The sequence below is a fragment of the Drosophila subpulchrella genome, chromosome 3L, assembly GCF_014743375.2.
Source record: "Drosophila subpulchrella strain 33 F10 #4 breed RU33 chromosome 3L, RU_Dsub_v1.1 Primary Assembly, whole genome shotgun sequence".
NCBI lineage: Eukaryota > Metazoa > Arthropoda > Insecta > Diptera > Drosophilidae > Drosophila > Drosophila subpulchrella.
In genome coordinates this window covers 17,273,343-17,300,071 of record NC_050612.1, presented here as the reverse complement: position 1 = coordinate 17,300,071, position 26,729 = coordinate 17,273,343, and the positions used below count along the sequence as shown (strand labels likewise).

Sequence of the window (26,729 nt, the reverse complement as noted above, 5' to 3'; positions counted from 1 at the left end):
AATGTTTCAAATCGCTTCTATTAAATCTTAAATTTAGTAATTCATTGTAATTATTTTGACTATGGTCGACTGGTAATGCATGAACGTTAGAAGCTCAAATTTGTGCGGTTAGTTAAAGAAATTTTAAATTAGTAAAATCTCCGGCTGTTACTTAAACTTTTGTGGGTTCAAATGCCTGTAATTTAGTAATGAAGACACAGTGACAGGTTCTTGTCACAAAAATACGTAATGGTAACTACGGTCACTATATTTTTATGTTGCTGAAACCAGCACAAAACCTTAAATGTTTTAACATACTACCCCGTGAAATATATTCAAGCGCCTCTCTATTACAAGAATACTTGATCATGAATCTTTTAGGCACATATCCCTCATCGCTGATTCGAATTTATAAAAGTACACCGTGTCGCTCGCTTGGCATGAAGGACTTTTATACAAATCTAGACGGACCGCACATTTTCTGTACTTGTGGACAGCTGCACCCTCACCAAACACCCCAACCATGCCGGTGTAACTCAAGGATGCGTCCTGGGGCCATTACCTTACTCTATTTTCACCTCGGACCCACCCAAGTTTAATAGGCGGCTACTCGCACGGTGGCGACATGCGCTAAACGCAATGCATATACGAATTTACAGACCAATTACAAGAATACTTACATACTTTTGAACAATGGACTCAAAAAAGGCCCATATGAGTCAACACGGACAAAAGCGCCACACTTTTGCATACAAACTACTTGAGCTGTACCAGTGCCAGGTGCATTGTATTGTAAGGGTATTCCTTAATGACACATTACTCCCCCATTTGAACTCTCGCGCCTGCTTGGGACTTACACTGGCCAGCAGACTCTCGCATTCAACTGACTACAGACTCCTTTAGCTATGGCCATGTGACCCAGTATCATGCTCTATATAGCAACGATTCTTAAAGAAAACATTTATTTATTAAATGGTGCACGGTCTTTAAAGAAGGTATTTAGAAAATAATAAGTAAACCCGTTTAAATGAGATGAAATTTAAGATTCATTTAAGTAACACAGTAATAGCGTATTGTTTCCTCTACTTCAAGACTCAAATATTCATCACAATATAAATAGAAAATTCCAGCTAGCCAATGCTGCGTAGAGATCTCCAACCGCATTAGGATATGCCATTAAACCATTACCTCATCTAATCCGCTTCCAGCATTCAGACGCATGGAACCACTTGAATAATTCCGGCCCTTGTGCCATTTCTTTCTTTCTTTCATTTCCATTTCCCCTTCAATTCAGAACACATCTCACTTCACATTTCTTGTCGCCAACGATTCCTCGAATCCAATCCCATCCCATCCCATCGCATCCAATGTCATGGCATTCAGCATAATCCCCACCCCAGATTCTTTGTCCTTCGGACCCAACAAGTGGACATTTTGCCGACACGAGAAGAACAAATCACATCAAAGCGCAATGAGCAGCCATTATGCATAATTATACTGCAGCGCTGAGTTCCACATGTGCCACTTGGCATTCTTTCGAGATTCCTTCGTACTCACATGAACCGAATTTCAGGGGACACTTTTGTATGTCCATGGGAAAATCGGCCAGATTCATCGGGCAGCCGGCTTTAATTGTCAGCCGGCTGGAGTACAGAACGCGTCCGTTCTGATAGATCCTCACAAACTTATTTGGCGTGGTAATCGTGTGTAAATAGCTCTGCTTGCCGTTGTAAAAGTACGTATCCGGCTTCCAAATCCGGGCCAACATCGAGACGCTCAGTGCCAGCGTGTCCTGGGCCCCCTCGAACGCGAGACGTTTATCCACCCAGGATTGGCGGAAGTAACAGTCCATCGAGTAGGTCTGCAATGGAGGCAAAAACGGAGTCAGAATCGCAGGAGGGCAAGGAAGTCAGACAGGCGACGGCTCTGCAAATTGAATTGTGGGGCAGGGATTGTAAGATTGCCAGCAACAAATATGGGACACTTTGGGTCCTAGAAATGTGATTCACGTTAAAATCTAATCAAAATGCATCTGCAGAGTAACCTATCTTTGTTCTCTCAATTTGCAGCGGGTGTCTTTATCAAAGAAACATTTTTTTTTTTAATTTTCGTATCTCATAAATAAACAAACTAAAATTGCCTTTAACAAAATATTATTTGCTTGAAAAATTTTGGTTTTAAAATAACTTATATTTTAAAAATTTTAAAGACCTACCATGTCGACCTCTGATATTGGTCCCATGCTGCGAACCATAATATCCACTTCTACTGTAGCTGGAGGACCTGAAACATCATTAAAGAACAATTTTAAATGTAGCTTAATATCTATTTGATAATATTGAAAAATTCAATTTAATTACTTTTTGCAAATGTATTGAGTGAGATTACAAAGTTGTATAAAATTACCTTCATTCCATTTACTATTCAATCCCCAGCCTAGTTTAGTTATGGAAAGTGGGATTTCTTTCAACTGAAGGCCACGCAATCCAACAATATAATCCCCGTGCTCTCCGTATCGGTTCTGCTCAACTATGAATATTCATATGCGAGTCACAGGCCCTAAATGAAAATGTTAAATGCTCCTCTGTGTGAACAATGACACTTAAGCCGCTTCGCAGACAGTCCCAAACCCTCTGGATCTGCCTCCATCCCCCACCGACACCCATTTTTATCTAGCTTTTCTGCACTAATATGCAATTTTTCAGGCCCCAGATTCGCTTCCTCCCGAAGCCCCCAGGAATTTTTTGTATTTTGCCTATGCGAACAGTTTTTAATGACTTTGCCGCTGAGCTCGCTCGGCAAACATGCGTCGCGCTCGCAGGATGCGGATGTGCATTGCCACGTATCCTTTGAATCCTCTCCAGCTGGCGCCCACGACGAGGGCGTAGCGCGGAGGGGGCGTGTCACGGCCCATTCTTAATGAAGTGTTAAAAACAATGTAATTTGGTCTTAAGCCGAAGAACGAAAACAATTTTCGCCACGCTAACCAAAATCCATTCCCCCCCAATTGAGTGGATGGCATTTTAAATTTCGGAAATATTTAAATTTTTATTGCTTCGACCATTTGCAAGATTGAAAACGAATCGAATCGCTGATCCGTTTGGGCAATGCTCCCGGGTGTGGGAATACCCTTAAGAGCCTTGGAAAAAGCAATAAAATTTGTGTGTAGGTAAATATTTGTCGGTTTTAACACTAACTATTTACCAAATAAGCTGCGAGGCAATCATCAGGGGAGGCTCCATCACCTTGGTGCCGCTTGTGAGTGATGTGTCGCCTCGCAGCGATTTCCGCTTCATTAAATGCTTCCGTTGAGCGGAAAATCTGCGAGTCTATGCTGATTACACCAGACAGAGTCACCAGGGACAGAGTCAAAAGGGTAAACAACGTAAGATTTGGGGCAGACAGAGCAATTTGGGGTGTATTTGCTATCCTGCTCAGGAATCCTTACCATGGCTGTTTCAGGGAGCCTACTAGAAGGAACTTTAGGTAGGACAGTCATTTCATCATACCCTAAGCAAGTAAAATCACTTGAATTATTGATTTAACTAGGATTGATATAGGTTATATCTAATATATCATAGGGCATATAGGGTATATCATAATAATAATATTAAATCTAGATCAAAATTGTCATAGTTATAGCTAATAAGTCAGATACGTTTAAAATACAAACTTAAAGAGCTTCAAATACCTGGAAAATTTTTGGTATATGCCAACTGTATTATGTTTTCAAACGATTCGAATTAGTTTTACCCCCAGAATAAAGATATATAGAAAATGATATAACTTATTATGTACTATTCAAATTCCAAAATATTCTTATGTGTCAGATGTGACCTTCTATTGTTAGGATTGGTGTATTAGATTTAACATCAAACAGTCTTACTTAAATTTATAAGGAAGTCCTTGCGGCACCAGGAAATAAGAACGAAATAAATAAAGAATAGAGGTAAAATCCATTTTTAAATGAATTTTTGTTGGTACAATACTTCCCCCGATATACTCACCACCGAAATCCGGTCGAATGCTATTGTCGTAGCCGCGCAGCAGATTGTCCAGCAGCTCCGATATATTTGCATGGTTATTGCTCTGGGTGAGCCACGAGGAGGGCAGGGATGCGGACATGGAGGTGTGCGAGTGGGAGTGGGGGCCCATCTCGTCCAGGCGGTGGGCATCGCCTCGTCCCTTAATGCTGTCGGCCGAGACCCAGATGGATCCCGATACCAATCCCGATCCCGGTCCCGAGCCTGGGCCGATGGACAAGTGCCAGGCGTTTGGGTAAATGCACAGCGTGAGGAGGCAGCAGCTAATCAAAAGTTTAAATATGCGCAAGTTCAGGCGGCGTCCTTGGTGGCAGGAGTGGCTCCTTGCTGCGATGAGGTCAGTTGATGCATCGCCGGAGCCGGATGCATCTGTTGTTGCTGGCATTGTGCACATATTGTTCGGTTTTGTTTGCTGTTTGTTCGCTGGCTGCAACTATTGTTCAGTCCAAGTCATCTGCCGTTGTTGCCGGTCTAATCTACACATCCGTTTGTCTAACTTTTGTCGCTCCAACTGGCCCCTGGCTCCCGCTGCCACGCCCATTACCATTCGCACTCCCTGTTTCGGTCCCAATCCCATCGCCATTAAAATTCCCATTCTAGAGGTTCTGCTGCTGATGACAGTGCCTCTTTCCTGAGCTGTGTGCTGACTCGTCTTTGCTCGTATTTATTTTCATTTATTCACCGGAAGTTGCACTCGGGTCGAGAGCAATTTCATGAAGCGCTTTCTTCTTAATTTCTGAGATTCCTTTCAGGCGGGCATTAGTTCCGTTTGTCTTGGCCCGTGTCCTCGCCTCCTTTGCGATGAGTTTCCTTAGATTTTTTTAATTGCTCAAACTTGTTGGACTTGCAGTTGGCAGTTTTTGATTGGCCAATTAGCCAGCGGCATTTTCAGCTATCGGCTATCAGCCATTAACTATTAAGATTAGAGGTCGTGGCTATTTTGACCGAACTCACAGTCCCTGGCATTTGGCGATTATTTGATTTAATTGATTTTTTAATAATACGGACTGATTATGATCGATTCTTATCGTTTACTTAATGTGCACGGATACATTATTTTGGCAGTTTACAAATTGTAATTGATGTATTATATTCTGAAACACACAATGCTTATTTTGAGACAGGTAAAAAAGTTTTTAATTATATTTGACGTTTTTTGTTTTATGAATTTTGTTTATTTTTGTTTATATATTCATTTTAATTATATTCTCTTAAACGGTCAAATTTATATGAAACACACGGCGTATGCGTAATATAAGGAAAATTGTATTTTTAATATATGACGTTTTGTGAACTTTTGAGTAATTATATTAGAGCAATGGCTTGCTTGAATATCATGTTTTAATAATAACACACTGCGTATGGGTAATCTTGAGTTTCGAAAAATTGCACGTCTGGGAGATGTTGAAGATTAATGAGCCCACTTTGGGAAAAAAAATGAAGTGTGAACTTTATGACTGCGGCAGCCGGAATATTTCACCATATGCATAATACAAAATTAATCTTGGCTGAACTTCGGCTTAATGGATGGCAAGTAATTAAGATCAACTATGCCCGGGATTCAGAACCCGATGCCGCTGCCGTAACCAGCACGTCAGCCGGGCGATTCGTTAATGAAAAATCAACCGGAAATGTCAAAGGCGGCGAGTGAATAATGCCGTCGGTGGTGCCCTAGTCTGATGTCCTCCAGCCAGCAAGACAACATCTCATTTAATAATGCGAAAAAAAATAGAAAAAACAATGCGACCCCATAACTTAATTATGTCTCACCCACTAACCTAATTCGATGCATGGCCATTGGCCAATGCCGACATCCGGCCAGTGTGCCCACCTCTGCCCGCATCGCCACATCCGCCCCAGGTTGCGATAACTATTTTCAACACTGTGAAGTGCTCCTCGGCCACTTGGATGTTGCCTTCAAGTCGGCCGTCTGCTATCAGCCAGCATCTTCTGCATATTTAGCCTCGACGTCAATGCTACTTGCCACTTGATTAGGCGCTTGTGCCAGCTAATTACGGCCTAGCCTGAAGGAAATTCACATTATTTTTAGTTGATTTGTCACATTGGAAAACCAAGCCATCACTTCAGGACAATAGATTGCCTGGCTTTTTCAAGCCACTCGGATGCAAGTAAACATTTATGCCATAGCAATTGTGGTGAATTTTAACTTGTTGAGACTTAAAATATGTTCAATACAATTCTCGGTTGTCTACATGTCTTTATTTTTAAAAAATGTGTTTTTTTAAAATATATAATACCCAAATTAAATTAGAAGACATAAACATCTTTGTTAGGCTTTATTCATTAGCTTTGAAATATAATACCAATTTAACTACAACGTTTTTTCCCCCAAATTAAGCAGCTATCCCATAAATTGTGTTTTTTCGTCCATCATGAAATCAGAGCCACATACTTGCCTTTATTTGGCTGTTAATTACACTTCACTTTATGCTTTTTGATGGCCAAGTTGCGTCAAACAAGCAAATTGCTGTCAGAAGCACAAACATCAACCGACATCCCCGAAAAGCATCCTTTTCGTTTATAATTTCTAGCTTAGCCGTCTTCGTTTTCCACGCCTTTTGTTAACTGGTGCGAACGGGTTAAAGTTAAATGTAGGAATACCCACTTTCGCCTTGCCAACAATTTTCCTCGGTTTGGCAGAGAGCAACTTGAGCACGTTCAACGCATTTTCTCATCAGCGTCGAAATTGCACTCAATTTTTGAAGGCTGCTGACGCTACCCTTTCCCAAACCCCCATCCCTCCATTTATACCCTTTTGCCTGCTAAGGAATATTTTGCCATATATTTTTTTTAAAGGAAATGCATTGTTAAAAGGCGTTCACTTGGAAAGAAGGGTATCTTGAGTATTGCAGATACTAGTTACAGCTGTGACATATTGTAGTTAGGTGGGACTTAGTCAATATTTACTTTGAACTAACCAATTAATCGTTTTTAGTTTGGCAATTAAAATAATAGTATGATATTTTTTTTTTAGTTTATTTTAACTTAATATATAGTGCAATGAAGAAATGCTTGCCTAGCCTTGACATTAAGCTTAAGATTTGCTAAATTGATGTTATTCATTAATAGATATTGAATATAAAAAGTAACAAATATATTATTAGGTAACAAACTAACCATAACACATATACAACAATTTGTTCAAATAGATTCTTTTCAGTCGAGAAAGTAAAGGGTATGCCCCAGTCCCGGATTTCCCCTTAAAATACAAAGAGTTCCTTATTTTGTTGATGTGCCTGGCATCTGGTGCCTATCTGTGGGTGCATTATGGGGTCGCCCACTAAATTTTGTGGCTCATCGGAAGCCCCAGCAGCAGGTGGTTTATATGGGAAGTCGGGAGCAGGCTGCTGGCATTATTATTTGTTCGCCTGCAAATGAGATGATCGCTTCAATTTTGCCACAGCGCTCGGATGCATGCGGAATAATATATGTATGAGCAGCTTAGTTCACGGCCTTTGCGGCCTTGCGTGTAAAATGAAAATGAGAATGATGCCGCAAGTTTTTCAGTTAACCTAAGTAGCATTAAAATCGCATTTTAATTAAATGAAAGTTAAAAATACCTCCTCTGCGGTCAGCTTGCTGACTGCAATGGGATGCGATGGCCCCACCACGAACTTTATGGCCCTAGGCCAATGCAATTGCTCTAATTATTTTACAGTTGAGCGACAAGCACGTGCCCGGTTCCCAGTCCCCGGAATTCACGATCTCAGCTTCCCTTAGCTTTTGCGCCCTGTCGGATACGGATATTCCTCCCCAACTGGCTCACGTTTTGCGGAAATGTTTGTCGAATGGAGCTGGCGAGGATTAGGGAAGCGTGAAATGCAGCTGAATCGCTCTTGTCGGGGCATTATAATGCACAAATGTTTGCTCTTGTCTCTGCTAAGTGGGTTCCCTTGTTCAGTAACCAATTTGGAGGACACAGACTCCTGCTATTATGGCTATTTGCAATTTATTGATAAAGATGATTTTAAAACTAGATACATTTTTAGCACAAAAAAAAAAATTACTTTGAATTTAACAACTTTTAAAAACAATTTTAAATTTTCAAATTGAAATGCTACTTTCCAAGTTATAGATTTCGTGATTTTCGTGGGTGCAAAATAGCAATTTATAAAAAGTTCAGAATCGAGAATAACATACAAATTTAAGTTAATTTAATTCATTTTAGATAGTTAGTGATAATAAAAAAAAAGATTATTTCAAAATCCATTACGTGGGTAGTAGTTAAACGCGGGTTCTAGTAAGGATTTGTTCAAAAATCCTTTTAATGCAACCCTGTGACTTAAAAGTTTCAAGAGCCGCAGAAATCGGATTTTTGTACAAACTAACCTTCAATTTGGGCTCTCTTGTTATATCACACTAATGGCAACGCAAACTCATTTATAATTTTTGAACATTCCATTTGGTCCGGCCTGGCCGGGCAGTTGTGGAAGTAAACAAAAACATTTCAACTTACTTGCAAATTTAATGAACACAAATGCAGAAGAGCATACAAAAAATGGAAATGGAACAGCCTTCCACTCCGCTCCCCTTTGAAATAATGACACACAAAACGCATTCGGACGACGCTTAAGTAAACTTGTGGTGCCTGCCTCACCAGACACGCCACAATCTTGCCTTGTGGGTCAACCAACAAATCCCCAAACCAATTCAATAAGAGCAATAGAAGCGAAGGACAGAATGGTCGGATCTGGGGCCCTTGGACAGCCCCTTCGTCGAAAAAATCTACAAAATTCAATTAATTTAAATGCAGTTTTTTGGGAGCCCGCATCATGTACTATACTGTGTACTATATATAGACGACGAGGCGAGGGGATCACTTTACAATGTAAATCTCAAGAGTGCGATGCCCCAACTGCCGCTTTTTATGCTTTGCATTTTTCTATTTAAGAGATGTTTCGTAGCCTCAAGCGGCGTCAACAAAAAATGCAAAATCTGCCAAAAAAGATAAAAGCCTTTGAAAGGCGGGATACCAGTATAAGATGGTATAAAAAAAACTCGTCTAAGGCAGCCTAAAACTATGTGATAATGAACGAAAAAACGTTCTGATAGAACTAAAGTTTAAGATAATAAAAAAGCTATTAAAGTGGAAAACTTTAAAATAAATTCTTTTTTATGTTAATCGGAGCGCCCGGTTAATACAGCATAGTTAAGCTTGAATTAATATTGATGTTCGTAAAACTCCGCCTAAATTCTGCCGAAATTCAGAAAGAAATTCTTTGGCGCCTTGTGCATAGAAATAAGTTAGCATCTGCTTTTAAGCAGTTTTTTAGATTGTTTAATTTCTGTCCATCATTAAGTTTAAGTCTTTAAGTCATTTTTTTCGTAAGTTTTGAAGAAAAATTTTTTTGTTTAATCTCTTGAGTTTTTATTTGTGTATATGAGTTCTTTTTTACTAGAAGTTAAAAGCTTAAAATTATTTCATAAATCATGCCCTGACTCTTTTCGTTTTATTATTTTCCATCCGGATGCCGTCGCCCAATCAATTCCCCTAGTAAATAGTTTTTGTTAATAGTTCGTTTTCGTTCTGCTGGTTTACCAAAATCCTCTGGTGGACTATTGGCGGGTGTTGGAGTGAATTTTCCACCCACGTCCCTGCGGCCATGTGGGGCTCATGGAAAATTTATGATTCTCTAATGCCCGTTTAAATCAGCGATAATTGCATTTTATTTGCACTCGATGTCTGCAGTCTCCGCCATCCAACACAGTTTTTATTCTGCAGTTCACTTTCATGTTGTTTTAGTTGTTTCTATTGAAAATGTCATATTTGTGGTCCATTGTGAATTTTTCATTTGTTGGCCCAATGCGGATGACCACATTTCAATTGCTTCTTAATATGTTCATTTGCTTTTTTTTCGAACGAAACTTAACATTGAATTTTATTGTAAATATATTTATTTCAATTATGGGACAAATGGAATGTACAGATTTTTATTTTTAATTACCATTATCACTTTTAAATATATTTCATTTTAAATTATGTAAACTGTGTTAATTAGGTTGATTTGGACAGTTTAATTGACACTCAATTAGGGGAACTCAGAACATAATGGCTAAAGTGTGGGAGGGTTATGCAATTAGTGTTTGACAGTTCAATTATAGGCTGTACCTTGAGTTTGCTACAGAATGAAACAGATTTGTGTTTGCACCGTTCAAAGTTTAGTTGTTGTCCCTAGAGTTGAGTAATAAACATACGAATTTTAGATAAAGACAGAAAAACAATGGTCCGAAATAATGAATTTTGAATTGGATGAAAACTAAAATCTTGACAAGAAAACAAAATAAAATGCACGCGTTCGAAAGATAAACCTCTTTTAAAATTAATTTCTTCATTAAGCTAAAATTTGTAAACGTAATATTCAACATTCTTTATACTTTAAGGTTTGAAAATAATGTGACGTACTAACAGAACACTTTTATAAATATACAAGGATTACAATTTTTGGAATATTGCGCATACGCCATGGTGGTTGTTCGTATAAGTTAAATTACAAAGACAAATTAAAATGTATGCAATATTACAAAATTTATGATCTAAATTTTTTTAAACAGTTTTTTAAAATTTAAATTAATTTAAATTTTAAAACAATGATTTCGTTTTTATTTTGATTTATTTATTTTATTGGGATATGTTGAAACTTTTCACAGACAATAATAACACGAATAACAATCATTTCCATCTGTGTTATTTCAGCCCTCATGGCTGTGTCGAATCTATCCGCACTAATCGTACCGAAAATACACACAAGTCTCCAGAGCCAAACGACAATAACAGCGACAACGAGCGGAGAAAATAAACAAACTAGCGAACCAACCAAGGCAAAAAACAAACCAAACCGAATCGAACTGAACTGAACTGAGGCGGGGACCGAGTGAATTTCCAGAGAAAGATGCGGAGATTCGGAGATACGTCAAAACGCGCCAAGCGCGCAACGCAGACTGAGTCGAAATGATATTGTGACCAGGCCAGAAGATTGAATGGTGCAGCATTCGCTGGGTGGCAGGGTGCCATAAGGATGGGGATGGGGCAAGGCACCATGCAAAAGGCGCAAAATCACTAAAGCCTGCGGCGCTGCCCTCCTGACCCACAATCCCACCCACCACCAGCCCGGCTCAGGAATCCATTAGCACCCACCCACCGCCAGCCTTTCATTCATAAATCCCTCCTGCACTTTTGTTTACGCTACCGAATCCTGCGCAGGCGCCCTTCTCAAAACACTTGTTGCTCCACGGCCAAAATTGGTCCCAAAATTTCACGAACCTGTCTATCAAAATTCAAAATTTGACGGCTGTCCCCAAAAGTTTGGCTTTAATTACTTAATTGGCCCCGTTCGACATCTTAGCTTTGGGCTATAAAAGGGTCAGTCGTCTTGCCAAAATCCAAGAAAGCCGTCAAGATGGCCAGTCTCTCCTTGTATCGCTTGATAGTTTTCAATATGTTGGAGGTAAATTTGAGCAATCTAATGGTATTTCACTGCTGGTCGATAAAGGGTGAGTTTTGCTATGGATCCTAGATGAATATTTAAATATTCCCATGAGTTTTTAAATGTATATTTCAGAGGCCTTACCTTTGGCTAAGATGCTGAATGAGAATGGCATTTTTTCGCAATACATTGACCTGCAACGGGACCCTGAAAACTTGGCCAACATACACAAGGACTATTTGGATAGTGAGTTAGTCAGGTTGGGTGTCTTTTTGGACCTGGGTTGCGACCAAGCTGAACTCATAACAAATCAGGTGGGACTTTAATTTTAATTCTATCAATATTTTTTAATTGTCTAATATCTTTATTTCAAAGCCTTTTTTTTGATTCGAAAGGGATATTCCTTATACAGTATTTTATTAAAATTTATTTTGACCTTTTTCTTGAAAATAATTTATCCTTTCTAGTCTAGTCGTGCCCGCCTTTATAACCAAAATCTGCACTGGTTGCTTTACGATGAGGAGGGTAACTTTACCAAGCTAACTGGGCTTTTTGAGGCAGCCAATCTCAGTCTGAATGCGGACGTGACCTATGTGAGTCGTCAGGAGGAGGAGCTCTTTATCTTGCACGATGTCTACAACAAGGGAAGTCACCTGGGGGGCAAGCTGAACGTCACGGTGGACCAGAGTCTGTGGTGCAATCGAAGTCACTGCCAGGTTAAGGATTATCTCAGTGATTTGCATTTGCGACCCAGACTGCAGCATCGCCTGGATTTATCGAGCGTTACCTTTCGATTGGCCGCTTTGGTGGGTTGGCAGAAAACTGAAATGAAAACGAAGTCATTGATACTTTCTCTTCAGGTTTCTGTGCTGCCCATTAACTCCAGTGAGGAGGACCTCCTCGAGTTCCTCAATAGCGACAGAGATTCCCACATGGACTCGATTTCTCGCATTGGCAATCGGCTCATCATGCATACTCAGGAAGTGCTCGGTTTCAAGTAAGCAAAATTTAGCTTTTAACAAGATTTTAAAACGCAGAATCCAAAATTTATATCCCGGGGTGACACAGAAATCTCTCTTCAAGCCTAAGGACAGTTTGAACTTGCACTGATGTAGAGTTCAATTCCAATCGTGTTCGGTGTTGTAGAGATAATGTCTCTCTAATTTAACGTAAACGAGATCGAAAATAGTGTGTTTTCAAAACAACAATCCAAGAACACTTTACGCTTGATTTCAAGAACACTAGAATTTGAAACAGCAGAAAGATAAAATCAGTTTCGGAACCCAGCGTAGATGTATTTTTTATTTATTTATTGGTAGATATATAATAATTTTCCATTTTTTTCCCCTTAGACAACTATTTTTACTGTAATATTTTTTAGGCTGCACTACATTTGGTGCGGCACCTGGAGCGTGCAGGATGCTTTTGGCGGAGCAATCGGCATGTTGACCAATGAATCCGCTGAGCTCTGCACCTCCCCGTTCGTTCCCTCCTGGAATCGCCTTCACTACGTACATCCCATGACGGAGCAGGCCCAGTTCCGGGCAGTCTGCATGTTCCGTACGCCACACAACGCAGGAATCAAGGCGGCCGTGTTCTTGGAGCCCTTCATGCCGAGCGTTTGGTTCGCCTTCGCCGGACTCCTGATCTTCGCTGGCGTTTTGCTCTGGCTGATCTTCCACCTGGAGCGGCATTGGATGCAGCGTTGTCTGGACTTCATCCCATCCCTGCTCAGCAGTTGCCTGATCAGTTTCGGAGCTGCCTGCATCCAGGGTTCCTATCTGATGCCCAAGTCGGCAGGTGGTCGATTAGCCTTCATCGCCGTAATGCTGACCTCTTTCCTCATGTACAACTACTACACCTCCATTGTGGTGTCCACTCTGCTGGGATCTCCAGTGCGCTCCAACATCAGGACGATCCAGCAGCTGGCCGACAGCTCCCTGGAAGTGGGTTTCGACACGGTGCCTTTTACCAAGACTTATCTGGTGGTGAGTATTTAGCAACTTAAGGTAACCTGGAAATAGTTTTTGGTTGATTTTAAGAAAGTTTTTTTTATACTCATTCACTGACCAGCTAGATATAACAAAGAAATAAATTTATCTTTATAAAATGTAAGTGATATACACTGCGCAAAGTGCAAATTGTACTATAATTCCATATGACATGTTGGTAAACTTGTTTTGCTCTCTGTAAACTTTTAACACAAAGTATATAAAGTATGTATATAGTACATATATAAAAAGCTAAAACTACTTTATTTAGGTACTTAGTTTCTAGTATCTGCTTTCGACCCAAGTACAAGATATTTATTTATAATACTAAGCTCCAAATATAGTGTTTAATAAAACTTGTGGATTGACAAGTAAACTTATTCCCCAGTCCTCGCCCCGCGCAGACATTCGCAGCCTGTACAAACAGAAGGTGGAGAGCAAGCGCGATCCCAATAGCGTCTGGCTTTCTCCGGAGGAGGGAGTGATCCGGGTGCGGGATCAGCCTGGATTCGTGTACACCTCGGAGGCCTCGTTCATGTATCACTTCGTGGAGAAGCACTACCTGCCGCGCGAGATCTCCGATCTGAATGAGATCATCCTCAGACCCGAGAGCGCCGTCTACGGAATGGTTCACCTGAACTCCACCTATCGACAGCTGCTCACCCAGATCCAGGTGCGAATGCTGGAAACCGGGATCATATCGAAGCAGAGTCGTTTCTTTAGCAAGACCAAGTTGCACACGTTCTCCAATAGTTTTGTGATCCAGGTGGGCATGGAATATGCGGCACCCCTGTTTATATCCCTACTGGTGGCCTACATCTTGGCCCTACTGATCCTGGCTGTGGAAATCTGCTGGGCACGTTATGCCAAAAAGAAATTGGGCACGGTTTTTCCCCAAAGTCAGTAAAGGAAAACATTTTAATAATCTTGGTAAGTGACTTATAGTTCGTAAACTAGTTAAATTGCTTAATAATTGGTCTTAGTTTTGATTGGACTAGACAGGTCTGTCGATAACTTATTTTCGCATACCCATTAAGTTGTCAAGTCAAGTTCACTCAGTAATTGACTTGTATTATGTCCATTCTGCTGGCATTATGAGTGCCCTATAAAAACCCCTGTTGACTCATAATCAGTATTATTAATTGCAAAGTTCTTTGTTCGAGTTATTACCATGCTGGAATTGCACAGTTTTATTTTATACAACTTTCTTCACATGGCTAGGTTGAGTCATGTCCTCATTTTGCACTGCTGGTCAAGAGACTGTGAGTGGATAATTCTGTGGTAACTCTTCGACATCCGATTTAATCTTCTTGTTTTAGCACTTGCACATTTAGCACTTTTGGCGCAATCTAGAAATATTTTCACGCAATTCAAAACATTACACTCGGAACTCCACTTGGAGGATGACTTTCTTAATCACAACATTCTTAAGTTGGGGGTTTTCTTGGATATCAATTGCAATCAAAGCGGCGTTGTTTTGGATAAGGAAAGTATAAGACTTAAATATTTTGAATCGGTTTTTAAGAAAAAGTAGTTACAGGCCAGTTCTAAACGACTTCTTGGTCATCGGTACCATTGGCTCATCTACGATAGGTCGATGAACCTTCCCCAGCTAGAAACTCACTTTAAGGAGGCTCAGCTCTTTGTTGATGCTGATGTTACCTATGTCACGCACGATCCTATCACTGATAACTTTATACTCTACGATCTGTACAATAAGGGAAAGCAACTAGGTGGGAAATTAAATATCACAGCCGATCGGGAAATTTCGTGCAATCAGCAGGACTGTCGACTTGAGCGATATCTGAGTGATCTTCACACAAGGAGTCCCCTGCAGCATCGAAAGTCATTCACTGGATTAACCATGAGAGCCAGTGCTGTGGTATGTGATCTTTTTAGAGATTATACGTTCCACTTGTAAAAGTTTTCCAACAGGTAACCGCTTTACCGCTGAACAGCTCCGTAGAGAAGATCTTTGAATTTATGGAGGCCAAGGATAGAATTCACCTGGATACATATTGTAGAATAGGTTATCAGGCACGACAACCCCTGAGGGATATGTTGGACTGCAAGTGAGGAGTTTTGATTCTTGAAATGAGAATGGTGACTTTATATAAACGAAAACTATAGGTTTAAGTACATATTTAGAGATCGCTGGTCGGATGGCAATGCCACGGGCGGCATGATTGGAGATCTCATTCGGGATGTGGCTGATTTGGCGATAGCTCCTTTAATCTATTCCTTAGAACGCGGTATATTTCTGCAGCCCCTGACAAAGTTCACTGTTTTCCGGGAGATCTGCATGTTCAGAAATCCCCGATCCGTTTCCGCTGGCCTGAGTGCTACGGAATTCCTGCAGCCCTTCAGCGGAGGAGTTTGGCTGACATTCGCACTTTTGCTCCTCCTGGCAGGCTGTCTACTTTGGATCACCTTCATTCTGGAGCGACGTAAGGAGTGGAAGCCCTCGCTACTGACCAGCTGCCTGCTCTCTTTTGGAGCAGGATGTATCCAAGGGGCCTGGTTTACCCCACGATCGATGGGCGGTCGAATGGCCTTCTTTGCCCTGATGATGACCTCCTTTTTGATGTACAACTACTACACCTCCATTGTGGTGTCCAAGTTGCTGGGTCAGCCAATCAAGTCGAACATCCGGACTCTACAGCAACTGGCGGACAGCAGCCTGGAGGTGGGCATAGAACCAACTGTATATACCCGCACCTATTTGGAAACCTCCGAGGAGGCGGACGTTCGTAATCTGTACCGGAACAAGGTGCTCGGCAGCAAACGATCGCCGGATCGCATTTGGATGCCCACCGAGGATGGGATCAAGTCGGTGAAAGATCAAGAGGGCTTCGTCTACATAACCGGCGTGGCGACGGGCTATGAGTTTGTGAGGAAGCATTTCCTGCCCCACCAGATCTGTGAGCTCAACGAGATTCCGCTGCGCGATGCCTCTCATACCCACTCGGTCGTGGCCAAGAAGTCACCCTATGCGGAGCTTTTCAAACTTTGGTGGGTTTTTAGCAACTACTCTTTTAACAATTGCACGACTTTTCATTGCATATTAAGGTAAATCTAAAAAGATTTGTTTTGTGGTTCCGAAGAATTCCCGATTTTATTTAACCTTATCGTTAATGGAATTTAAAGGTGGTTAATTTTGATTCTTGTCTAATCATAACATTTTAAGCACAGATTACAATTATTTATAAGCTGCTTTATTCCCATATTCAATTTTTAGTGAGTTACGGATGCTGGAGACAGGAGTTCATTTTAAGCACGAGCGTTATTGGATGCAAACGAAGCTCCATTGCTACCAGCAGAATCACACGGTAGCCGTGGGTCTCGAGTACGCTGCTCCCCTTTTTATCCTGCTGCTGGGCGCTATGATGCTCTGTGTGGGCGTACTGGGATTGGAGGTCATCTGGTACCGCCACTGCACTCTCCGCTAAGGTAAGCAGCCCAGGCCAAGGCCATCGGCAATTGTCGAGCAATTTCGGGCAATTTAAAAACAAACAACGCACATTGCTGACAGCCAAATTGGAGGTCTCTCTGGCCATATAAAAGGGACCTTCGGCCTAGGAAATTCAAAGTGAATAAGTCAACAATGCAGCTGGTGCAGTTGGCCAACTTTATTCTGGACAATCTCGTGCAGTCGCGGATTGGATTCATTGTGTTCTTTCACTGCTGGCAGAGCGATGAAAGTGGGCAGGGTACTTCTATTCACTTCTGATAATGTTAGACCCTTTCTATTTTTTTTAGGTCTTAAGTTTGCTCAGCAGTTTACCAAACCCATTCATCCCATTCTTGCCTATCATCAGTTTGTTCAAATGAAGGGAGTTCAGAACTGGTCACACTTAGAGCTCAATTACATGGGCCATTTGCAACCCACCTTAGGGATCTATGTGGATATAAAGTGTGACCAGGCCCAGGAATTATTGGAGGAGGTTCGAGTCTATACGACATCATAAATATATAATTTGTTTTCAGCTGTACTTTATTTTAGGCCAGTCAGGAACAGATCTACAATCAGCATTACCATTGGCTTCTGCATGGCAACCAGTCAGTTTTGGAGTTTTACAAACTATTTGCACCGTTTAACGTATCCATTGATGCGGATGTAAGTTATGTAAAGGAAGAATTCCAGGCCAACAACTCCTCGGTTGTCTATGCCGTCTATGATGTCTACAACAATGGCAAAATCATTGGTGGTCAGCTGAATATGACCGGATCCCATGAAATGGCTTGTGACCCAAATGAATGTCGTAGGATTCGGTATCTAAGTTCCTTGCTAAAGCGTTCTAAATATGGAAACAGGGAGCAGCTAACGGATGTTGTCCTGAGGGGTACGTTTTCACTTTATAGATACCAGTAAATGAGCTTGATAATTCTTTTAGTGGCAACGGTGGTCACCCAACGACCGCTCACCTGGTCGGATGATGAACTTATTAGGTTTTTGAGCCAGGAGAACGACACCCACATAGACTCATTGGCCAGATTCGGATTTCACCTGACCCTAATCCTGAGAGACCTGCTACATTGCGAGTAAGAATGTTAGACCGGGAAATTAGACTCTTTAAATTGGGTTCTACTAATATTCTGCAGGATGAAGTTCATCTTTTCAGATAGCTGGAGCAAGTCGGATGTTGTGGGTGGATCGGTGGGTGCAGTGGTGGATCAGTCGGCGGATATCACAGCCACGCCTTCTTTGGCCACGGAAGGCAGACTCAAGTATTTGTCGGCTATTATTGAGACGGGCTTTTTCCGTTCGGTTTGTATTTTCCGAACTCCTCACAATGCCGGTTTACGGGGAGACGTATTCCTACAGCCCTTCAGCCCATTGGTGTGGTACCTCTTTGGGGGAGTGCTCTCGCTGATCGGAGTCCTCCTGTGGATCACTTTTTACATGGAGTGCAAGCGGATGCGAAAACGCTGGCGATTGGATTACCTGCCCTCGCTGCTCACCACATTTCTGATCAGTTTTGGGGCTGCCTGCATCCAAAGTTCGTCATTGATTCCACGGTCCACCGGCGGAAGACTTATATACTTTGCCCTGTTCCTGATCAGCTTCATCATGTATAACTACTACACTTCGGTGGTGGTCTCTTCGCTGCTCAGTTCCCCCGTCAAGTCAAAAATCAAGACGATGCAGCAGCTGGCGGAGAGTTCTTTGACCGTGGGCCTGGAACCTCTGCCATTTACCAAGAGCTATCTGAATGTTAGTTTACACTTTTCTCATTAATTTCCAATATGTATAATATTTTCAATTTCAGTACTCAAGACTTCCTGAGATCCATTTGTTCATAAAACGTAAAATCGACACGCAGACGAAGAATCCTGAGCTTTGGCTGCCCGCTGAACAAGGTGTCTTAAGGGTTAGGGACAATCCTGGCTACGTCTACGTGTTTGAGACCTCCTCCGGTTATGCTTACGTGGAGCGATACTTTACGGCCCAACAGATTTGCGACTTGAATGAGGTTCTATTCCGACCCGAGCAGTTATTCTACACGCACTTGCATCGAAACTCTACGTACAAGGAGCTCTTCAGACTACGGTGAGTGTACTTAAAGACTACCATTAAGTTTTCCTGGAAGCTTTTTTCGAACTTTAACAAACAATTGGGACTATGATTCGTAATGCCTTGTTCTGTAAATATCTGAGTATCACCTAATAATGCTTTGAATGCTTTAAAATCTTTTGCATTCCTGGTCACACCATTTGATTTCAAAACTTTGCAATTATAAAGATTTGGTCACACCACTATATTTCAGACTCCTTAGGGTCCTAGAAACTGGGGTCTATCGGAAGCAGCGTAGTTACTGGGTTCACATGAAGCTCCATTGCGTGGCGCAGAACTTCGTGATCACCGTGGGAATGGAGTACGTGGCTCCCCTGCTCCTGATGCTAATCTGCGCCGACATCCTGGTCGTGATCATTCTGCTGGTGGAACTGGCCTGGAAGCGCTTTCTCACCCGACCCATCTATCTCACGTAGTGCTTTAAAATCCCTTTAAGCTGCTGAAACAACTATATACTCTATTTGCACCCAGGAGAAAATAAAAACACTTTGCGTTAACTTTTCGCATCGCGAAATTATGCAGGGGCGAACGCTTTTCCTCACTTCCTGTTTTCCCGCCGGAAAATTGCAGCACGCCTCGTTAAACGGAGGGATGGATAGAGGGGATTTCAAAGGACGTGGTGGCCATGTTTCCATGCGATTTTCGTATTTGCATTAAAAACTTTTCGTGTTTGGCGGTTACTTTTTATTCTCCATTTTTACTTTTGGCAATGATTATATTCACTCGCACCCCAGGCCATTTTATTTGCATTTTTATGCCCGGCCACATTCGAATTGAAACTTTGGCCCTCGATGGCCACGTGTGAATGGTAGATAACAGAATGTGGGCCTAATACGGCCTATTACAAATATATAGTTACGAGTAGTGTGCTCTGGTTTTCGCATTTTCCCATTTTCCCAACCAAAATCAGTAGCTTTCCCACCGCAGCAATCGCATTTTGTCTCACCATGATTTATGGGATTTTAATGATTTTCGCCAGAGGCGACAGATATTAGAAGGGCAGTGCCAAAGCTTTATCGCAATTGATTGTACAATAAATATGAGAAAGTGGAATTGGAAAACATAGTATTATATGGTAAGAGAAATAGAAGAATACATAGATAGCTTAAATGTACTAAAAATATATTTTGAAATATTTAACAAGTTGATATTTGCAGACTTTCTTTACTTAAATGACTCCCTGACGACTGCAAAACTGCAACTGACACAAATGTTTGCCAAACAGCACTCGCTGGCATTCCGGAATTCCCTACATATTACTATAATAAATTGCCTTGACAATTTGTCAACTCAATCTTGCTGTCGACAGGCCTTCGCTTTGGCCATAGTTAGCCCCATAAGGGATACTTTCCCTTTGCAGGGATGACAACTTTGGAGTGACTCGAAATTGACAGGCAATTGTGAATTATTTACAGCAGTGAATACGGGTTTCCCTTTCCCTGGCAGCCTCAACCACTTTATTTTGCAATTTGTCAACAACATGTTTTATTTTGAAATGCAATGTATAACCCAGGGGCAAAGTAAAAAAGTGTTCCCTGCTTTGCGGCTGCGGTGTGAAATTGGTTTTGGCGGTTTCCGTACGTGCTAAATGAGCGCGAAACGGATTTAATTTAAACGGTGGATTCGCCAGCCAAGGGAGATATAGTATTGCGGAAACGGAAACAGAACCCAATTAATTTATTATTGGCAACTTACAGCTAGTCCGATAATTAGATTGAAGTGTACTGCTCGGATATAGAAAGAGAGCCGGTTTATGACCCTCACCTCCCACCATCATCAGTTTGATTACCCTTTCTGTTAACCAAAGCCTGTCATATACGAAATGCCGTTGCCGAGTGATATCTTAAGATTTATATGGCCCAATGCTGCGAACATCTTATCTGTAATTTAATCTGTTGCCCACTTTACGATAATGATAATGTCGATTGCAGCTTGTAGAGCCGTATTCTAGGCCCGTATTCGGCAAGTCCTCAGTAGGTTTTCATTGCTCCAGCGGATTGAGTGGCAGCCGGAAATAATTCGAAAGTGTACGTACAACACAGCGATTGTTTGTTATTCACTCGGGGCAGAAATATTTATTGCACTTTATCTCGGATTTATTGCCATCTTAGCATAGGAAGTACCTCGCAAAATGTACAGATACACTTTTTAAATTAAATAATTCTAAAATTAGCCTGAGTTTCCAGTTAGACGGGTAAATGTGGTTAGCATATTTTAACCGTTTTGTATCGAGTTAAATAACCTCAGTATTGTTACATGTGTTGATGTTTTCAAAAAAAAAGTTCTTCCTGTTTCTTTTTTTCTTTCAAAGTTCTTTTGAAACTCTTGTTTGTTTTTTGGGACAGGTGTTATTTGTTTTTGAGGTATTTTCAGATTACGCATACGCCACGTGCTCCGATAGTATAACAATAAACTGAACAATGATTAGTGCTTCTTACATTAAAAGTAGCAATACAAAACAAAGCTTATAAGCCAACGCAGTTTGCTACTCGCATTTAAACTGCCTAACTTAACACTAGAAGCAATTAAAATGAGCTGAAATTTTAATTAGCTGCTAACCAGGAGTAAACACTATAACGAAACACTAAGTACCCTAAGAACACTTGGAAAAAATGTGATTTATAAACTCAAGCAAAGAACCAGCTCACATATTTGAGAATGTGGTATATCTTCAAGAACCCGATGACACAATATCTTAGCAATCTAATCGATACGATTTCGATTATTGGTTTGTTTGGGATCTACGAATGTCAGAGACCACTAAGTTGATAAGCTTTTCCCACCATAAACAATCACAAGATCACCGCCATCGAGAAATTCAAACATCTTATCGTAATCTCCCCACTATTGAAGAGTGTAGAAACCCCGAGCGAAGGCACTTGCCAACCTGAAAAACGTGACGCTCGCTGACCGACCTCAACTCCCCCGCCTTCCTTAATCGAATCAGATCGAATCGAATTGGATTGAATTAAATTATATGTGCAATGTGTGTTACCTGCTACCGATCTACGTACATCAACCTGCCTGATCGGCACTTTGGCACTTGTTGCATCTGCAATTGCTTTAGTTTTTCATGCTGCCGCTGGCAACTCGCGTGATACCTCGCACTTGGGGTCCCATTCGCTTGGCTCCATTGTTGTCGCCGATTGGTATTGGTTCTCGTTCAGTTGGGAGGGTTTGCACAGGTTCAGTCACTCATTGAACGCCTCGCAGCGCGAATCGGTGTCGTTGCCGTTATTATCAGGTCTCGGAATCCGAACCCTCAGAACTAACTAACCGGAAAATAGTGCTAGAAACGTAAGGCTGTACTCCAAAGTGATTGACGAAGTTTGGGAAAGCAAATTTATTTTTAAAGGGTTTCGAAAGTCATAAACAGTGAAGGAATAAAACAATTAGCCATTTATATAAACAACGTATTTATCAGATAATTGTAAACGGATGTGTAGTATCTATATTTATTACAAGATTTTTGGTAAATAAACTAGGACTCGACTTTAGAGTCAAATTTCAATATACCTTTGCAAAAAGGATATTTTATTAGATAAACATAATATTTCGTCAGTATGCTATAATATATAGGGATCTAAAAAGTGTAAATCCTTTTAAGCATTTCCCTTAGAGGCCTGGGAAATTATTTTATAATCTTTAGTAAAAATAGATAGTTGACACAAATTTTAGCTGTGCTATTATTTTGAAGTCCAAGGCAAGGCATGCAAAAGTTCAACTGTCATTCTTAACTTACCAATGATATTTCGAAATGCATTCCGGTCGGGTATCGAATTTTTTGGATATCAAGCAAATGTAATCGGATAGGAAAGTGCACTGCGAAGTGGGTCAACAACTTTAGAACTGCGCAAATGGATCGAGTGAATCTTGTGAATGAGTCAGTTGCTAACAAAATGCAAGACTGTTAAGAAGTTTTTCATACAATACGGCACGAACAAATTGAATTCGCACGTTAAATTGTTTTAATTATTTGCCAGTTGGCTTACTTCAACTCCGTTGGCTAACAGCAATTGTTGCTAATTGTTGATTATTCAATTTGATTTTTAATAAGCTTATTGCAAGGTCAACTCAAATGATCTGGATAACTAAAGCTATCAGTCATGGGCGTTAAAGTAAAAAGGTTTCATTAAATGGGAATATATCTGGTGAATGGTCTATATATGCACTGATCGCTTTCCGGTTTTGTACCTTTTCCCCCACTTCCTCTTTATTCTATTATCAGTCACAAGTTCTGTCGGATGTAAACAAATCGACTAATCTGCACTTTGCACTGCCCAAATCATTGCCAAAAAACTGTTTCTCTAAATATACTATATGATATCCGGTAGTGTCACACATGATTAATTTCCCCTTCAGCTTACTTAAATCATCTGTAGCACCTTATTAAAATAAGGAAAACTTTGCATAAATGACATTGCAAATTAGATGGTCATAAATCATATTTAAAGTGTGTTTAGTCTGGGAAGTTTGTAAAGTAACAGACTTACTTTATTAAAAATGTAAGCAAGCAAATAGAAATTATACGTGCTGTGAAAATTTGCCCCAAGGCACTTAACTATATAAATAACGAGGCTTTTAACCCGTCAAACCCTGAGACTCAACTAAACAGCTGTCTTTTACTACCTTCAATACAATTTGTATATTTTTTATCATTTTTTGCACGTATCTTCCAACAAAAGTCCAGGGTATTTACTGTAGCGATTTCCCTAGTGACCATATTTTGTCAAGTTCAAGACTGCCTACGCACATGCTCAGCTTAACAAATTAAACAATTTGTTTAAATTCGACACGAGCAAATACTAGTTCACAATAGGTAAACAGAAACTTAAGAGTGCATTGTTTGTGGAGAGCAAAAGCATTTTCTTTCTGAAGAGTTAAAAGAGCTTTTAATTGCGGAAGAGAATTTAGTTAATTGTTGTCTAAGTTAAAGTGAGTGAATTTATAAAAACTAGTGATTTCAAAGCGATAGTAGGAAATTAATTTAGTTGCAGCCAAAAGCAAGATTTGCTTTTGGATAAATAAAGTGGTAAAGTTGCTCTTGAACAAACAACAATGCGCACAGATTTGGCAAGTGCTGAGTTTTTTTTATTATAGTTGATACATTTATTTAATTTTCCCCTAATTATTTTTTCTACTCTTAAAACAAAACGGTTGGAATGTCTCAAAAAGAATAAAGAATAAAAGGTTTTCTTAAAATATATCTATAAATAAATCAAGGATAGTGGTGAAAAAATAAGTACTTAAAAAGATTAGAAATACAAAATTGATAAAATAACACACCAATGAGTTCTTTTGTATGTTAATATTATTTCCTCTGAAAAATCAGGTATTCTTTAGTTACTGTAATGATTATGATTATTTTTTTTAATTTATTGGTCATATTCACTTAAAATTTTAAAGAACTTATTTTCTCGACTTCCAATTCAACCGTTATTTTAAGATTAAAAACCCACGACGCAAAGGCTCAGATTGACAGATTAAGCAATTAGTTTAAATATAACTTGAACAGAGTGTAATTTTTTTAAGAGCAATCAGAACATTTAAATTTCAAGAGATGGAAAAGTTTTTACCAATACTCGTATATGAGGAACACGAGTTTGTTGTTCAAGTAAAGTTAATTAAATTCCGGTATACTGAACAATAATAAAAATCAATAACTAGATGGTTTCCAAGTTTACTATGAATTAAAAAAAATAAATTTATTTTTCTCCTCTTAGTTTGCCGGCTCGATATGACGGCAAGCAAGCAGCAAGAGGCCGAGGCCGAACACGATCCCCAAGTGGTGGTCACCCCCGGAGATGCCTCTCACAGTTCTCGCCAGGATCGGGGCCTTTGGCGGGATCTGACGTCCTACTGGATCCTCGGTCTGTGCAACAACTACGGATATGTGGTGATGCTAAGTGCTGCCCACGATATAATCAAGCAGTTCAATCCGGTGAGATATTATTAATCTTTTTATTAAACATTATAAAAATAAATATACATACTTTTAGATATAATAAGGATAAATGTAATAACTTTAAATTTTTTATTTTTTTCACAGAATGATGAAAGTGAAGAGAGCTCGTCGGGTAGAAATTGTCACTTGGTATCCACGGGGGCTATTTTGCTGGCTGATGTGCTGCCCTCATTGTTTGTGAAGATACTAATGCCTTTCTTTCCGTTTTGGGTCAAGTGAGTACAGTCCTAGATTCCTCTTTAAAAAATTCCATACTTCTTTTGGAAAAGGCTTAAGAAGAATGGATCTCATGATTTAAATAAATGCTAATAAATATAATTTTTATTTCCAGTTTTCGCATAGCCCTGGCAGTCGCTTTCTCCGCAGCTGGTTTCCTGCTGGTAGGATTTGCCAATGCCGAATGGATGGCCCTGTTGGGAGTGATCATCACCTCAGCCAGCAGTGGAATCGGAGAGACCACCTTTTTGGCCTATTCTTCGCGTTACAACAAGTGAGTTCTTGTGAAGGAAAGTCACTCAGAAGAACCTCTCTAATACGTTCCTATCCCCGTAGGAATGTGATATCCACCTGGTCATCCGGAACTGGTGGTGCCGGAGTCATTGGTTCCTTGAGCTATGCCAGTTTGAGATCTCTGGACTTCAGTCCCAGAGACACTATGCTGGTCATGCTGATCTTCCCCGCGATCGAGGCTTTCGCTTTTTGGCTGCTGCTGCGTCGTCCGCAGGTTGATATCCTGCCAGTTACGACAGTTGAGTCCACGGAAGTCCTGATCACCGACGAGAAGCCCTTGGTTGGTTTCAAGGAGAAGTTCTTCTACATCAAGCACCTCTTCAAGTATATGTTACCCCTTTGCTTGGTTTACTTCTTCGAGTACTTCATCAATCAGGGACTGGTAAGCTAAATATTTGGCTAACATATAAATGTCTAATATATATCACATACTCACTTGATCTTTCAGTTCGAGTTGGTCTACTTCGAGGACATTTTCCTGGACAAGGACTCGCAGTACCGCTGGCTGAATGTGGACTACCAAATCGGAGTCTTCATCTCTCGTTCCTCGGTCAACGTCTTCCAGCTGGACAAGATCTGGCTAATGTCCATCTTCCAGTTGGTCAACGTCGTCTACTTCCTCACCGAGGTCATCTGGTGGTACACGCCCAGCATCTGGATCGTGTTCGCTATCGTCCTGTGGGAGGGACTTCTGGGCGGCGGTGCCTACGTGAACACCTTCTATCGGATGTCCAAGGAGATCTCGCCGGAGCGCCAGCAGTTCGCCATGGCCATGGTGGTCCAGTCGGATTCGTATGGTATCGCCCTGGCCGGATTCCTGGCCATTCCCGTCCACAACGCCATCTGCGGTCTTCCGGCGGCGGCCAGGAGCCTTGTCTGGTGATCGCGATCGGAGCGGGTATCAGAAACAGGATCAGGATCAGGATCAGATTATGCCTTTACTGTGTGCGTGTGTAGCTAATTAAGCGTGTATGTCTGTGCGTGTCCCGATAGTATTACTCACTGGACCACTGGACTCCCAGGAGCCAGATAGATGGTTATATAGTTAGTATCATTCAGTTTGACTACCCTATAAGGCTTAGTTTAGTACACAAAAGTAAAGTAAAACAAATCCTTGTTTTATCAAAAATCCATTTCGGTTTGTTGTTTTATTTATTATTTTGTGTACATTTTATTTAGTTCTCTATGGATTTAATTTGCCATAAGGGGGATCAAACCAAT

The 26,729-nt window shown here is 40.7% G+C and overlaps 5 protein-coding genes across 10 annotated transcripts in view; 4 read left to right on the top strand and 1 right to left on the bottom strand.

Annotated features, from left to right (window-relative positions):
• LOC119555515 (gamma-aminobutyric acid receptor alpha-like) overlaps nucleotides 1-10,967 on the bottom strand; it is a 31,491-nt gene extending 20,524 nt beyond the window's left edge. The window contains exons 1-4 of one of the 4 annotated variants that reach the window (XM_037866936.1): nucleotides 10,777-10,967; nucleotides 3,987-5,116; nucleotides 2,195-2,262; nucleotides 1,537-1,840 (exon numbers count right to left, since the gene is read on the bottom strand). In XM_037866936.1, coding sequence (XP_037722864.1) covers nucleotides 1,537-1,840; nucleotides 2,195-2,262; nucleotides 3,987-4,416 — 802 coding nt within the window. In that variant the 5' untranslated portion in view covers nucleotides 4,417-5,116; nucleotides 10,777-10,967. Of the gene's footprint in view, nucleotides 1-1,536; nucleotides 1,841-2,194; nucleotides 2,263-2,385; nucleotides 3,775-3,986; nucleotides 5,117-10,693 lie in introns of those variants that run through there. The other 3 variants (XM_037866935.1, XM_037866937.1, XM_037866938.1) reach the window with 3 other exon arrangements.
• Nucleotides 10,968-11,440: 473 nt separating this feature from the next.
• Nucleotides 11,441-15,290, top strand: LOC119555517 (ionotropic receptor 75a). Its single transcript, XM_037866941.1, has 7 exons — nucleotides 11,441-11,534; nucleotides 11,603-11,781; nucleotides 11,935-12,273; nucleotides 12,328-12,464; nucleotides 12,849-13,455; nucleotides 13,847-14,388; nucleotides 15,179-15,290. The coding sequence occupies exons 1-6, from the start codon at nucleotides 11,441-11,443 to the stop codon at nucleotides 14,363-14,365; spliced, it is 1,875 nt and encodes a 624-aa protein (XP_037722869.1). The 3' UTR covers nucleotides 14,366-14,388; nucleotides 15,179-15,290.
• On the top strand, nucleotides 15,056-16,935 carry LOC119555430 (ionotropic receptor 75a). Its single transcript, XM_037866799.1, has 4 exons — nucleotides 15,056-15,340; nucleotides 15,394-15,530; nucleotides 15,589-16,470; nucleotides 16,697-16,935. Exons 1-4 carry the CDS (start codon nucleotides 15,056-15,058, stop codon nucleotides 16,905-16,907), a joined length of 1,515 nt encoding a protein of 504 aa, XP_037722727.1. The 3' UTR covers nucleotides 16,908-16,935.
• On the top strand, nucleotides 16,772-19,545 carry LOC119555516 (ionotropic receptor 75a). 2 transcript variants are annotated; one of them, XM_037866940.1, is made up of 7 exons: nucleotides 16,772-16,908; nucleotides 17,218-17,402; nucleotides 17,462-17,801; nucleotides 17,853-18,000; nucleotides 18,061-18,673; nucleotides 18,729-19,009; nucleotides 19,227-19,545. In XM_037866940.1, exons 2-7 carry the CDS (start codon nucleotides 17,286-17,288, stop codon nucleotides 19,447-19,449), a joined length of 1,722 nt encoding a protein of 573 aa, XP_037722868.1. In that variant the 5' UTR covers nucleotides 16,772-16,908; nucleotides 17,218-17,285; the 3' UTR covers nucleotides 19,450-19,545. The 2 variants fall into 2 exon arrangements, with proteins under 2 accessions (XP_037722868.1, XP_037722867.1); XM_037866939.1 differs by lacking the exon at nucleotides 16,772-16,908 and adding an exon at nucleotides 17,063-17,159.
• A 1,476-nt stretch (nucleotides 19,546-21,021) lies between these two features.
• LOC119553260 (battenin) lies at nucleotides 21,022-26,641 on the top strand. 2 transcript variants are annotated; one of them, XM_037863550.1, is made up of 6 exons: nucleotides 21,022-21,060; nucleotides 24,757-24,974; nucleotides 25,083-25,213; nucleotides 25,330-25,488; nucleotides 25,551-25,890; nucleotides 25,957-26,641. In XM_037863550.1, the coding sequence occupies exons 2-6, from the start codon at nucleotides 24,771-24,773 to the stop codon at nucleotides 26,389-26,391; spliced, it is 1,269 nt and encodes a 422-aa protein (XP_037719478.1). In that variant the 5' UTR covers nucleotides 21,022-21,060; nucleotides 24,757-24,770; the 3' UTR covers nucleotides 26,392-26,641. The 2 variants fall into 2 exon arrangements, with proteins under 2 accessions (XP_037719478.1, XP_037719477.1); XM_037863549.1 differs by lacking the exon at nucleotides 21,022-21,060 and adding an exon at nucleotides 22,226-22,330.
• Nucleotides 26,642-26,729: the final 88 nt, after the last annotated feature.

Coding starts and splice junctions, on each gene's coding strand:
- LOC119555517 (XM_037866941.1), top strand. CDS start 11,441: ATGGCCAGTCTCTCCTTGTATCGCTTGATAGTTTTCAATATGTTGGAG. Junction 11,782..11,934: donor CTGAACTCATAACAAATCAG/GTGGGACTTTAA, acceptor TATCCTTTCTAG/TCTAGTCGTGCCCGCCTTTA. Junction 12,465..12,848: donor CAGGAAGTGCTCGGTTTCAA/GTAAGCAAAATT, acceptor AATATTTTTTAG/GCTGCACTACATTTGGTGCG.
- LOC119555430 (XM_037866799.1), top strand. CDS start 15,056: ATGAACCTTCCCCAGCTAGAAACTCACTTTAAGGAGGCTCAGCTCTTT. Junction 15,341..15,393: donor CCATGAGAGCCAGTGCTGTG/GTATGTGATCTT, acceptor GTTTTCCAACAG/GTAACCGCTTTACCGCTGAA. Junction 15,531..15,588: donor AGGGATATGTTGGACTGCAA/GTGAGGAGTTTT, acceptor CGAAAACTATAG/GTTTAAGTACATATTTAGAG.
- LOC119555516 (XM_037866939.1), top strand. CDS start 17,063: ATGCAGCTGGTGCAGTTGGCCAACTTTATTCTGGACAATCTCGTGCAG. Junction 17,160..17,217: donor CTGCTGGCAGAGCGATGAAA/GTGGGCAGGGTA, acceptor TATTTTTTTTAG/GTCTTAAGTTTGCTCAGCAG. Junction 17,802..17,852: donor AACGGATGTTGTCCTGAGGG/GTACGTTTTCAC, acceptor TAATTCTTTTAG/TGGCAACGGTGGTCACCCAA.
- LOC119553260 (XM_037863550.1), top strand. CDS start 24,771: ATGACGGCAAGCAAGCAGCAAGAGGCCGAGGCCGAACACGATCCCCAA. Junction 25,214..25,329: donor TTCTTTCCGTTTTGGGTCAA/GTGAGTACAGTC, acceptor TTTTATTTCCAG/TTTTCGCATAGCCCTGGCAG. Junction 25,489..25,550: donor TATTCTTCGCGTTACAACAA/GTGAGTTCTTGT, acceptor CTATCCCCGTAG/GAATGTGATATCCACCTGGT.